Here is a 12517-nt window from a genome sequence, read left to right on the forward strand (position 1 = left end):
TTTGTTTACTTAGTGCTATAGTCACTAATAAATCTTCTGCATCTCAATTCTTTCTTTTAAAGAGCTCTATTAGCATAATCATCACACAGATAGATTTCAAGGATACCATTTGCTTTCCCCATACTCACTCCCCTCATTATCATCTCTTCTTCCCTCCTGCTCCTGCCAGCCACTTTCCTTTTCCCTAACAGTCCCCAATCTGGACACTACAGTGCACAGGAATTTGGTGCACATATATTGTAACATGTACCAAATACTCCCCATTTTATTTCTCACATCGAGTGTATGGTGTATATATACACACAAATATAAAATCTAGATTACAGATTTCAGAGAAAATGTGGTATTTGTCTTCCCGAGTTTAGCTTAAGATGACTGACTATCCACAGTTCATTTGCTTTCAAATGACACAATTTCATTTTCTTTATGGACAAATAAAACACCACTGTGTTTTATCCACTCATCTGTTAATGGATGCCTAGGTTGACTCCATAACTTGGTTGTAACTACCTACAATATACACAACAAGCATTTATCTTCATAATATGCAGATTTTAGATTCCTTTGAGTCTATTATCAGAAGTGGTTTATCTGGATTATTGGGTAGTTTTTTTAAATTTATTTTTTGGGATCCTTCACACTAATTTTCATAATGGGTGATTCCATCCAATAGCTCCATAAGACTTTTCTCATTCAATCTTAGAGAACATTTGCGAGGACTGTTGTTTGTTTTCTTAAGAACATTCCAGAATGAGATGGAATCTCTATGTATTTTGGATTTTATATTTCCCTGATATTTAAGAACATTTTTCATGGATTTGTTGATACTCTGTATTTAATCTTATGATAAGTGTCTGCTCAGCTCACCTGTCCATTTATTGATTGGGTTATTTTGTGTTAATTTTTGACTTCTTTATTAAGTTCTAGGTTCACTTTCTTTGAGATACTTCTTAGTTACCATTCTATTGCTTTGAAGAGACACCATAACCAAGGCAACTCTTGTAAAATGAAGCATTAATTGGGGGCTTGCTTAGTCCATAATCATTATATTATGGCAGGAAGCAGATGGAAATGTGGCTAGAGAGCTTTATATCCAAAATGGATGGACACAAGGATGACGACAGGACAACACCACAGACAGATTCTGACACATCTCCTAATCCTTTCCAAACAGTTTCAGTAACTGGATTCAAACATACAGAAATATGGAGGCCATTCTCATTCAAACTACCACAATACTGCTGCCAAAAATGGGGGGGGGGCGCAGAGGAATGAAGAAATAGTTTCATGGGTAAGAACCCCTGAGGTGCATGCCTGTAAGTCCAGGAAGGGAGTTTGCTGGCTAGACAGCAAGCTGTGAGTTTCAGTGACAGACCTTGTCTTAAAGGAATAAGGTAGAGAGGGATAGAAGAAAATATTAGGCATTCTCCTCTGGCATCCTCATGCACAGGAGTGTGTGCACCCACTCACATACATGTATTACATACATACTCACCCATTCACCAACACCCATGCATAGAGGGTGGCCTACGGGTGCCACAAAGTGGTAGTTTGAATGATGCAGGATCAGGTATTTGAACACCAGTCCCCAGGTGATGGCACTGTTTAAGAAGGTGTCGCATTTTTGCCAGATGAAATTTATTACTTGGGGCAGGATTTAAGAGTTCATAGATATGCCCACTTCTAGACTCCATTCTTTCAGCTTGAGGCTCCAGCTGTCTGCTGTCATGCCTCCCCTAACATGGACCCTTCCTCTGGAAAAGTAAGCCAAAATACTCTTGTGCAAGTTGCCTTTGGTCATGGTGTCTATCACAGCAACAATAAAGCAACTACCACAGCTAATGTAAAAGACATAGCTTTGGAGAAGCTCAAACCTGGGGTGTGTCTCCTCTTGGTATGCATTCTTTTTTCTAGTAACATTCATGCTCACCTCTGTGTTAAAACCTCTTAATCTCTAACTCAGCTTCCTAAGCTTCTTTTCAGCTTTGAAGTTAAACATTCTGTCTTCATCTAAGTAGCTGTCTTGAAGAAGTGGTCGGGTGCTGCCCTTTCTGACCCACTGAGACTGACATAAACTTTCTTGTAGATGGAAGTTTCTGTCCTGCCTGTGTCCGGAATGTTAATTTCAAAGGGAACTTAGATGGCTCAAGTGCCCCACTCTCTGCCAACAAAATAGCTCTTGGGCTATTTCCACACCCTGTATTAAGTTTTCCTTGGCAGATGTCTCATTGGCTCTGGCATCTTCATTAACTTGCGGTCTCCACTCAGGATTCATTTTCGTAACTACAGGCAATGGCTTTTTAGGGCCTTCACTTCATGTAGTGACTCCAGCCATGTAATGTGTTGCCTGGCTTCTCTCAAAAGTTCTCTAAAACCATTCAGGAAGAATCCAACCCTTCACCCTTGCACCTTTCATGACTGCAAAGCCACCACCACACAGAAAACTGCCACATCTGGCTGTTTGAATGGGACAGACCCTGCGCCCCGAGAATCACAACTGTAGCAGCTTTTGTGTGCAGCTGCTTTTTAGGAGCAGAAAACTTTGCCCCTTTCTTTCACAAGCTGGAGGCTGTCTAGGAGAAGTCCATAGCACTCTTCTTTGTTCTGGTGCAGAGTAGGAGGCCTCTCCCTAACTGTGCTAATCTCATTAACAGCTATAGCCTCTCTTTCAGCACATGCCTTGGCTGTACATAAGCGTTCTAGTAATCTTTTTCTCCCCAAGCTGTCTACATTTTCTGTTTCTTTTTGTCTCATTGCTCCTTTTCTTTTTTGGTTTTTCGAGACAGGGTTTCTCTGTGTAGCTTTGGAGCCTATCCTGGCACTCGCTCTGGAGACCAGGCTGGCCTTGAACTCACAGAGATCCACCTGCCTCTGCCTCCCAAGTGCTGGGATTAAAGTCGTGCACCACCAACGCCCAACGCCCAACGCCCGGCCTCACTGCTCCTTTTCATTATAGACCTAGATAAGGGAAATCAGTATTAATTATACCAGATTCAATGTCATGTACTCTGAATGTTTCTCTGCCAAAGAAATAAATTCAATACTTTTAGCTTCAGGAAAGTACTCAGGACATGGGCAGAAAATAGCTAGATCTTGCTAAAACATCACAGGATTGGCTGAGTTAGCATTAAGTCCTCATTTCCCTTGGGCCTACATAGTTTGCCTTACTCTCAGCACTACTGCTAAGTGGTTTATAGTACTCAACCACTTTTCTAGTCCAAAGTTCCAAAGTCTTCCACATCCCCCCTAAAAACAAAACAAAACAAAACAAAAAACCACCAATGTGGCCAGGTTCTTCACAGCAACAGTCCCATTTTCTGGTACCAATCTCTGTTCTAATTACTTTCTGTTGCTGAAATAAAACACCATGACCAAAAGCAACTTATGGAAGAATTTATTTTGGCTTACAATTCCAGAGGTAGAGTCCATAATGGCAAGGGAGACATGGCAGCTGGCAATTGGAACAGGAGGCTGAGAGACCTCATCTTCAACTGAAAACATGAAGCAGAGAGAATGCAAACTAGAAGTGACAATGTTATGAATGCTCAAAGTCCGCCCAAGTGATCTACTTCCTCCAGCAAGGATGCAACATCTTCCCAAACTGCCATGAAATGGGGACCAAGGGTTCAAAGACCAGAGCCTATCTTTGGGTGTTGGTCATTTCTCATTTGAACAATCAGCCATATGTTTCTGGTGGCTTCTGATGCTCTATCTCAGTGGGTCACTAAGAAATTTAGATAAGATCACAGAGCAGCTCTCAATCATATAGGATTATAGCTGATAATGGCCTAGGGCAGCGGTTCCACCTACATTCATCAGAAAACACAGATCTTTACATTAGGATTCATAGCAGTAGCAAAATTGCAGTTATAAAGTATCAAAGAAACTTTATGGTTGGGGTCAACACAACATTCATTAAAGGGTCACAGTATCAGGAAGGTTGAGAACCACTGGTCTAGGGGAATTAAGATGCTTTTACTGTAAATAAAACTTCAGTCTTAGGTGCCATTCCTAGAAAATTTCAGGTTCACACTAGTAAGATCATAAATGCTTATGCTTAAACATGGCTAATTGTTATTTTAGCATTCTCTTAAGAAAATTACATATCGAAGGGCATGGTGGTACACAACTTTAATCTAGTATCGGGAGGCAGAGCTCTGTGAGTTTGAGGCCAGCCTGATCCACAAAGTGAGTTTGAAGCTAGCCAGAGTCACTTAAGACCATGTCTTAAACTTTTGGGGTTGATTATCTCCTCCCACCCTGTGGGTCCTGTGGATTGAACTCAGATCCTCAGTATTGGTGGTAAAAGCCTTTATTCATTGAGCTATCTCACTGGCCTACTTTAACATTTTGTTAAGGATGCTGGTATTCTTGACTTTGAGTTGACGTGAGACTTCAAGAAGACTTCGAATGCAGGTGTTCCTTTCTCTTCCCAAGGTCTCATAACTTTCACTCTCTATCCTGCCACAGATTCATATCAAAGCACTATCACCCTGTCTCACAACCACAATTACTGATTAAGTACTGTGTAAACTACTATCTTAGTGCAATATTGATCTCCTTTGCTTAGAAATTCAACAAAGCCTGGTTCTGTCTTATAGTCCACTGCCTACCAGCACATGTAATAGGAGCACACACAAAAACAAACCAAACAAAAACCTTACTGAATTAAAATCACATCGGACTATAAAGGGGACAATATTTTCATATATTAAATTTAACGTGCTATTTTATTTTGTTTTCCAGGAACTTTCAGATTTCTTCCCCAAGTACATAATGAAAAAGAATACCTGCTAACTTAAATTCTTAAGCTATAAAATTCACCCCCACAAAGATCTACAAAGATCTGAATCTATCAAGAAGCATGTGACACTGGGGCAAATAAACATTTTCTATGCCAAGCAAAAAACCCCGACTTAAGGTGGCTTACTTCATACCATTAACATAATAAAAAAGAATTCTAGTTTCGAATTTTTTTTGTCAGTGCTTTTACTACCAGTAGGTTCTTTGACAGAGATCCGCCTGCCTCTGCCTCCCGAGTGCTGGGATTAAAGGCGTGCGCCACCACCGCCCGGCTCATTCAAGCAATTTTTAACATGAAACAAACATTCCTCCCACAACTGCTATAAACATTCTTAAGCCTTTCATCTCAATTAGAATTCGAAGTTTCGATTGTGTGAATTTTTGTTAGAGGATTTTGCAGTTTGAAAAGAGAGCCCTATTTTGAACCTTCACCTTTTATTATGCTCTGTCAGTTTACACTTCACACCTCCATCTCATTGGTGTAGTTCAAGCGGATCTCGAACTCCCTCTTGATACAGACCCGGGACGCCTCGTCTAACTCATATTCAACTTTGAGATCGGTCCTTCATTTATAAACGCGAAATAACATATGCAAGCTACCATAGTTTTAAAAATCAAAATTAGAATAAATCTCTCCTTCAGTAATGGCAGTAGGAGACCATTCCGTCACGCCCGAGGGGCTTCGGGTTTTCTTAGACACTACCCGGCCCTAGAAGCAGCAGGTCGTCTGGCTTTCGGGAAAGCCTTACTCGACCTCGGCGACGCCACAATCCCGAGCAAGGATAAAAAGGAAGACGACAGTGGCGACTTACTCCACAAACGCCCGGGAGCAGAGGCAAAGGATCTTGTACTCCTCCTCGCGGTCTTCAATGAAGAGCAGCATTTCGGCCACGTGGTTCCACTTCTCACAGCACATTTCGTCCTCCGGGGTCTCTGTCCTGTCCGCGGCGGGGCTGGGCTCTGCTCGGGTGCTGGGGACAGAAAGGACTCACCGACCCCGGGCGGAGAAGGAGCAGGAACGCGCCCGGGGAAGCTCGAGCCCGCCAGGCGCGCCACCGGAAGCAGCTACGGAGGCCACAGGAAGGGGCGGGACGAGGGCGGTGTCACACGCAAGGCGGCCCGGGTTTCTTCCTCACAGGTGTTTGTAGGAAGCCTGCTGAGCCCGAGTCTCCGCCTGTCCCGGCAGCCCCGACGCTGACTAGCTGCCGACGTCGCCGAGGGCAGCCTGGCTTCCCGTGCCTTCCGCGGCAGGTGCGTGGGGCCCCACATGGACCTCCTCGCGCTGCTCCAGCCTGTGGCGGGCGTGGTGTTGGGGTCGCGGGGCGGGGAGCGGAAAGGGGAGCTGGTCCCCTGGTCTCTGCGTCTGCGCTGCCCCGGCGGGGAGCAGAGTTGTTGTCACCCGCCACGGCGAGTTCTCGGTGGCCCGCATCCTCTTCGCTCCGGGAACTTCCCTCAGTTTTCTTGTGAAGCCAGGCGTCTCGCATGCCTGGTGATGGCCCAGTTCCGCTCGCAGGATGGAGCTGGAGGGAAGCGTGAGGCTAGTGACAAGGCTTGTGGATGTGCCGCCGGAACAGGCTTGGAATCCTAATTTGTGGTCTTTAGTACCTTGTGACCTGGCAAGTGACTTGGCCTTTCTGAACAGCATCTGGTCATCTATAAAAGGGTGCAGAGTAGCAATAACTACCCAGTGAGGGTTGCGGAAAGGATCAAAGGAAGCAACACTTAAACTTACATATTTGCAAATTCGAGTTGGTCCAGACCTTGTAGATGCTGCGCTGCTTTGGTCGCTGGGTTTTCCAGTCCACTAAACATTTAGTAAGAAATAATAATACATAAATTGGATATAGAAAACGTACAGTATTGCTGTATTGGGGTGAGGTGGGGGGCAAGGCATTCAGTACTAGGTGCTACTTGAAACTGGCCAACAGCATCTTCAAAAACAAAACAAACTTATTTGCCCCAAGGTTGTGCATCACTGAGGACTTTGTGCAATTATTAAATCTGAAATACCATTAGTACTTTTTATGGACTATATAAGAACTGAATTGAAGTTCAGATACTTAGAATGCTCATTGAATTTTCTTTTCTTTTCTTTTTTTTCCCCCGAAACAGGGTTTCTCTGTGTAGCTTTGGAGGTTGTCCTGGAACTCGCTCTGTAAACCAGATTGGCCTGGAACTCCCAGAGATCTGCCTGCCTCTGCTTCCCGAGTGCTGCAATTAAAGGTGTGCACCACCCACCAACGCTCAGCAAATGCTCATTTAATTTTCAAAGGAAATGTGTATTCCCTCATTATTAACAAAGTCAAACACACTGAATTTAGGAGTTCGGAAGGAAAGAGTACTGCAATTACAGACACTTCAGTCTAGATGTCATTCCCGGACATGGTGTCATACACCTTTAATCTCAGATTTGGGAGGCAGAGGCAGGCAGATCTCTGAGATTTAGGCCAGCTTGACCTGTAAAACCAGTCAGGGCTACACAGTGAGAACTTGCCTCAAAGTAAATAAATAAACAGAATATGTATTACATCATTATTGGAGTGAGTGACTAGACTTAGAATATAGTACAGTATTGAACAGTAGTCATCAAAAGAGTGGAAGATTTTAGCCAAGAGTAGAAGAGCATTTTTATATTTAAAAAACAAAATCCTTGAAATGCAATGCATATCAAAACCTGGAGGTAGAAGCTTGAAATCTAAAAGTTTTTTTTTCTTCTTATTGTTAAATGACACCTGGGTGTTGGTTAAAGGCTAATAAGCCAATAGGTTAAAGGTGCTTGCCACAAAGCATGAGCTAACTCATGAAAGTTGTATTTCACTTCCACATGAACAGCCATGGCACGTGCTCACTCATGCATCCTCCCCAGGGGATCAGGTAATAAGAATAATTTAAAATTCTTTAAAAAGTAAATGGGTGTTGGGACCCAGCCCCCACAGGGTCTCCGTGAGTTGTTTTCCAGCATAACCACAGGTACCTCCTGTTTTCTTGGCCTCGCCCACTAGCATCAACATCCTGTTATGAACCTGTCTTGTTTTGAAACGTTATGCCTTGCCCCTATCCCCTTCTTGTTTCATTGGCAGTGGGTGGGGGTTGTGGTTTCCTTGTTTTTGATAGGGCGTGGGAGTGTGTTCTTCTAGCAGGTGGTGTTTTTTCATCTCCTCTTGTTATATAAACTACTGGCTGCAATAAACCCATGACATTCGATTCTATCGAATGACCCAAGTTGTATCCTTAATCTGCAGACTCTGCCTGGTCTGGTTCTTCGGGTGCTGGTGACAATTGGAGGTCTCACTGAGATCAGGGAAAGCAGAGGCATCCTGACAGACCACTCCTAATGATTGTTAGGAGGAGCGCATTGGGGTTGACAGTGCCGAATTGAAAGTAAGTAGCGCTACTGTCATTGGTAAGTGACTCAGAATGGGGATTTCAAGTTCCTTGTTACTTTTGCAGGACCAACTCACTCATTTTTTGAAACAGCAAGGCGTAGGCATTAAAGCAAAGACAGTTCGAAGTTTTATTGGGGCCTTAGAAAGGACTAGTCTCTGGATTTTGACTAGTGGGGGATTAAACATTCCCGATTGGGAACAAGTAAAGAGTGATTTACAAAATACTCTTCAGAAATAAGAGCCAGATGGAGTGTCTATGTCAGTCTTTTCCTTATGGAGATTAGTCAAGGATGCCCTCTTGAGTAAGAACGTCGAGGTTAAGGAACAAATATCAGAGAGAGAGAAAACCTTTGCAACCGCACAAGATGACATTTCTCATCAATCTCTTGCTAAGGGATCTGAGTCCAGTGATAAACAGGATGAGAATGAGGATCATTCTGAGGAAGAAAAGGAATTGGAAGAGGAAATTAAAGATTTACAAAAACAGTTAAGGGAGATTCGAATGAAGAAAAAACTCAAGAGCATAAAGAATAAACCTTGCCCTCTGTCTGCATCTGCTCCCCCTCCCCCCAATGCTTATGAGGATTATATTCCTTGCATCCCTGATCCTGCTGCTTCATCTCCCAGAGGGGTAGTTTTTGGGAAGTCATTGGGTTATAGAAGTCCCTGATCTTAATAATCCAGGACAGGTGATGTGGCAGCATGTGCCCCTTAACTTTAAGGAGCTTAAACAATTGAAAGAGGCTGTCTGCAGTTATGGCCCTTTGGCTCCATTCACAATAGCTATGATGGAGACCTTCTCAGCATTTAATCTTACCCCGAGTGATTGGCAACAGCTTGGTCGAGCAACGCTTAATGGAGGAGATTATTGTTGCATCAAGGGGAATTTCAGAAGGCATGTATCACCACAGCCAAAATGAACACACAGGCAGGTTTTCCTCAAAGAAATGTTGATATGCTTACTGGGAGGGAGGGTCTCTTAATTGTTCTTCCAGATTCTGCAAATTGACTAATTACTGGGGAGCTAAAGACTCCATGGTGTTGGTGCCAGTTCCAGGAGTGATTCCATTGCTGGTGAATTCGAGCATGGGGTTTCCCCTAACCTTCTGTCGAGAAAAAGTGATTTTGAAATTACCCTTGCTATTGTGACCACTATTACTGCAGCTGCTACTGCTGCTACAGTTGCTGGTGTAGCCCTAATGCAGACAACTGCTATTGTTAGACCCTCGGAAAACTCAAGTATCCAGGGTCCCAGGCCACGTTCGCGGTCACCCCAATCACCAAGCGGAAGGGAAGCTGGTTCCTTCACTGTTGCTGCCACCTTGGATCAGCTTTTTGGAGAGTTGCATCAGCTCTGTCACTTCAGAATGCTACTAATAGATATATACAACTTGGACTTTTAAATTTAAATCAGCAAATAACTTTATTACAAGAACAACTGGATTATGTTTGGGAGGTTCATGCAGTAACCTGCGCTTTTGAATATTGTGCCATTAATTTGCCTCATAAAGTGGCATATTTATCTTATAATGTAAAACAACAGAATGCCTATCTTAAAGGTCCTTGGAATGATACTTTTGTAAACTTCATGCATGTCACTGGCTGCAGATAACCCTTCTGCACAAGTCTGCTTTAGCCTCTTTGACAGATAGCTACCTATGACAGGCAACTTTGCTGTATCATTTCTACCTAAGACAGAGGTCACGAAGACTGGCATGATACTCAGGGATGGGTAAAGAAGTTGTTTTGATATGGGATTGAACCTAAGACAGGTGCTTTCTAAAAACAAAAATGGGTGAGATGTTGGGACCCAGCCCCACAGGGTGGCTGTGAGTTGTTTTTCAGCATAACCACAGGTACCTCCTGTTTTCCTGGCCTTGCCCACTAGCATCAACATCCTGTTATGAACCTTTATTGTTTTGAAACATTATGCCTTGCCCCTATCCCCTTCTTGCTTCATTGGCTGTGGGTGGGGGTTATGGTTTCCTTGTTTATGATAGGGCATGAGATGGTGTTTTTCCATCTCTGCTTGTTACATAAACTGCTGGCTGCAATAAACCCATGGCATTCTCTTCTATCGAATGACCCGAGTTGTGTCCTTCTTAATCTGCAGACTCTCGCCTGGTCTGGTTCTTTGGGCTCTGGCACTGGTGACAAATGGGAACTAATAATTGTATATATTTCTGGGGTACAGAGCAGCATTTCAGTGCATGTATACAGCATGTATTTGTGATCAGGTTGGAGGAATTGATAGACCTCTAACCAAGATATATCATTTCTTTGTGTTGGGAGCATTCAAAATGTTCTATTAGCTGTTTTTGGTTATTTTGTGAAACACAGTTTTTCTACTAGGCTTTAAAAAATTAACTCTTCCTTTTGGCTGTATTCCATACCCATTAAATCATCCTGTCTATATCTTTCCTCCCCTGCACTCCTCTTGAGCTATGGTATCCCACTTTTCTTTTTTGTTGTTGTTGCCTTGTTTTTTCAAGACAGGGCTTCTCTGTGTAGCTTTGGCTGTCCTGGAACTCACTCTGTGGACCAGGTTGTCCTCAACTCACAGAGATCACCTGCCTCTGCCTCCCTGAGTGCTGGGATTAAAGACCTGTGCCACCACCTCCTGGTACACTATTCTTTATCTTTGAGATTAACTTCATGTGTGAGATATGAGATAGTACCACCAAAAGTTAGGGTGAGACTTCCCACCTCAGTTAACATAGTCTGAACATAGACATTCACAGAGGTTTGCCTCTTAGGTGGCTCTAAATCCATACTCTTTTTTTTTTTTAATGTGTTTTTTTTTTTTTTTTTTTTTTTTAGATTTTGTTTATTTATTACATATACGGTCTATACAGTCTTCTGCCTGCATGCCAGCAGAGGGCACCAGATCTCATTCAAAGTGGTTGTGAGCCACCATGTGGTTGCTGGGAATTGAAGTCAGGACCTTTGGAAGAACAGTCAGTGTTCTTAACCGCTGAGCCATCTCTCCAGCCCCTAAATCCATACTCTTGACAGTCAGGAGTAACTACAACAGCAATGTTGACTATTTTTCATATGCTTTTTGACTGTTTGTATTATCTCCTGAGGAATTACTATTCAAATCACTTGCCCTCTTTTAATGGGATTATTTGGGCTTTTCTTGTTGAACCTTTTGAGTGCTTAATACAGTCTAGAAATAATCTGTTGTTGGAAGAATAGTTTGCAAGTGTTTTTCTCATTGTCAGTGTTTTGCTTTTGATGTTCATGCTTTGGGGGCATAGTTTTCCCTGTATTTTCTTCTAGTAGTTTTAAAGTGTAAAGTCTAACATTGCTGCCTTTTTGAAAATAAATTGATTGTAAATATGTGCGTTATTTTTATGTTTCTGTTTGGTTCCATTGGTCTGCATGTTTGTTTTTATGTCAATTTCATGTTGTTTTGGTTACTGTAGTACACACTGAGGGAAGATATGGCATTATCCCTATTCCCCAGATTCCTTTGGTGATTTCAAGTCTTTTGTGTTGCTTTATGAGTTTGGGGGTTGATCTAGTTCTGTGATTACATTTTTCTATTTCTGTGAAGAATGTCTTGGTTTTTTTTTATTGTCTTTGGTATTTTTATTGGAATTTCTTTTAATCTCATATCATTTTTAATAGTATGCACTCCGTAACAGTATTAATTTTGCCAAACCATGAACATGCAATGTTTTCAATTTTTTGTGTCTTTTCAATTTTTTCATACCTGTCTTTGTTTTTAGATTTATTTATTTATTTAGTTAGTTCATGGAGATGTAAAGTTAAGGTATAATGATTTTTATTTAATAGTATGTTTCATTTGTTTACTGTATTTTCAGAGTACATGTATTGAAGCCAGAGACAAGATGTTTGTGCCAATTCTGGTAAGTCAAGTTGTTTCAGAGAATTATTTCATACAGTACTTTTGTAGCTATGCTTTCAGTCGTTTATGTTTTAATAGGAATTTTAGTGATTGTAAGATAAGTAGTATGGAATTTTAATGCTAAAAGAGCAGATAAGCTCTCATGTAAACCTAATTCTCTATAAGAGAAAATATAGTGTATGTCATCATTTCCTAACACTTTGGATAACTTCACTGAGTCAGATGCTGATGTTGTCCTTTGTGAAGGACACAGTTTGTCTTAGTGTAAAGAGTAAAATGTTCAGTATGGTCACAGAAGAAATGAGGTAGATTAACAGTTTGAGCTGTAGTTTTATTCCGCGTCAGCCTTTTCTTCTTAGTCACAGCTTGCAGGTTATTTTACAAGCTAAACCCAACACTTGATAACTTTGTAGTTAAACATTAAAAGAATCTACTCATCTTTTATGTAGACTAA

General features: G+C 42.0%; 2 protein-coding genes across 5 annotated transcripts in view; one reads left to right on the forward strand and one right to left on the reverse strand.

The window, feature by feature from the left end:
- Nucleotides 1-5875, reverse strand: part of Tgs1 (trimethylguanosine synthase 1) — a 31826-nt gene extending 25951 nt beyond the window's left edge. Inside the window, exons 1-2 of one of the 2 annotated variants that reach the window (XM_027398924.2) lie at nucleotides 5616-5871; nucleotides 3409-3491 (exon numbers count right to left, since the gene is read on the reverse strand). In XM_027398924.2, the coding sequence (XP_027254725.1) occupies nucleotides 3409-3485 (77 nt within the window). In that variant the 5' untranslated portion in view covers nucleotides 3486-3491; nucleotides 5616-5871. Of the gene's footprint in view, nucleotides 1-3408; nucleotides 3492-5615 lie in introns of both variants that reach the window. The other variant, XM_027398923.2, reaches the window with a different exon arrangement.
- Nucleotides 5876-5900: 25 nt separating this feature from the next.
- Tmem68 (transmembrane protein 68) overlaps nucleotides 5901-12517 on the forward strand; it is a 43543-nt gene continuing 36926 nt past the window's right edge. For 2 of the 3 annotated variants that reach the window (XM_027398927.2, XM_027398925.2), the window contains exons 1-3: nucleotides 5901-6054; nucleotides 8046-8184; nucleotides 12020-12064. The gene's annotated coding sequence lies outside the window, so the exon portion shown is untranslated. Of the gene's footprint in view, nucleotides 6055-6964; nucleotides 7027-8045; nucleotides 8185-12019; nucleotides 12065-12517 lie in introns of those variants that run through there. The other variant, XM_027398926.2, reaches the window with a different exon arrangement.

The sequence above is a fragment of the Cricetulus griseus genome, chromosome 2, assembly GCF_003668045.3.
Source record: "Cricetulus griseus strain 17A/GY chromosome 2, alternate assembly CriGri-PICRH-1.0, whole genome shotgun sequence".
Classification (NCBI taxonomy): domain Eukaryota; kingdom Metazoa; phylum Chordata; class Mammalia; order Rodentia; family Cricetidae; genus Cricetulus; species Cricetulus griseus.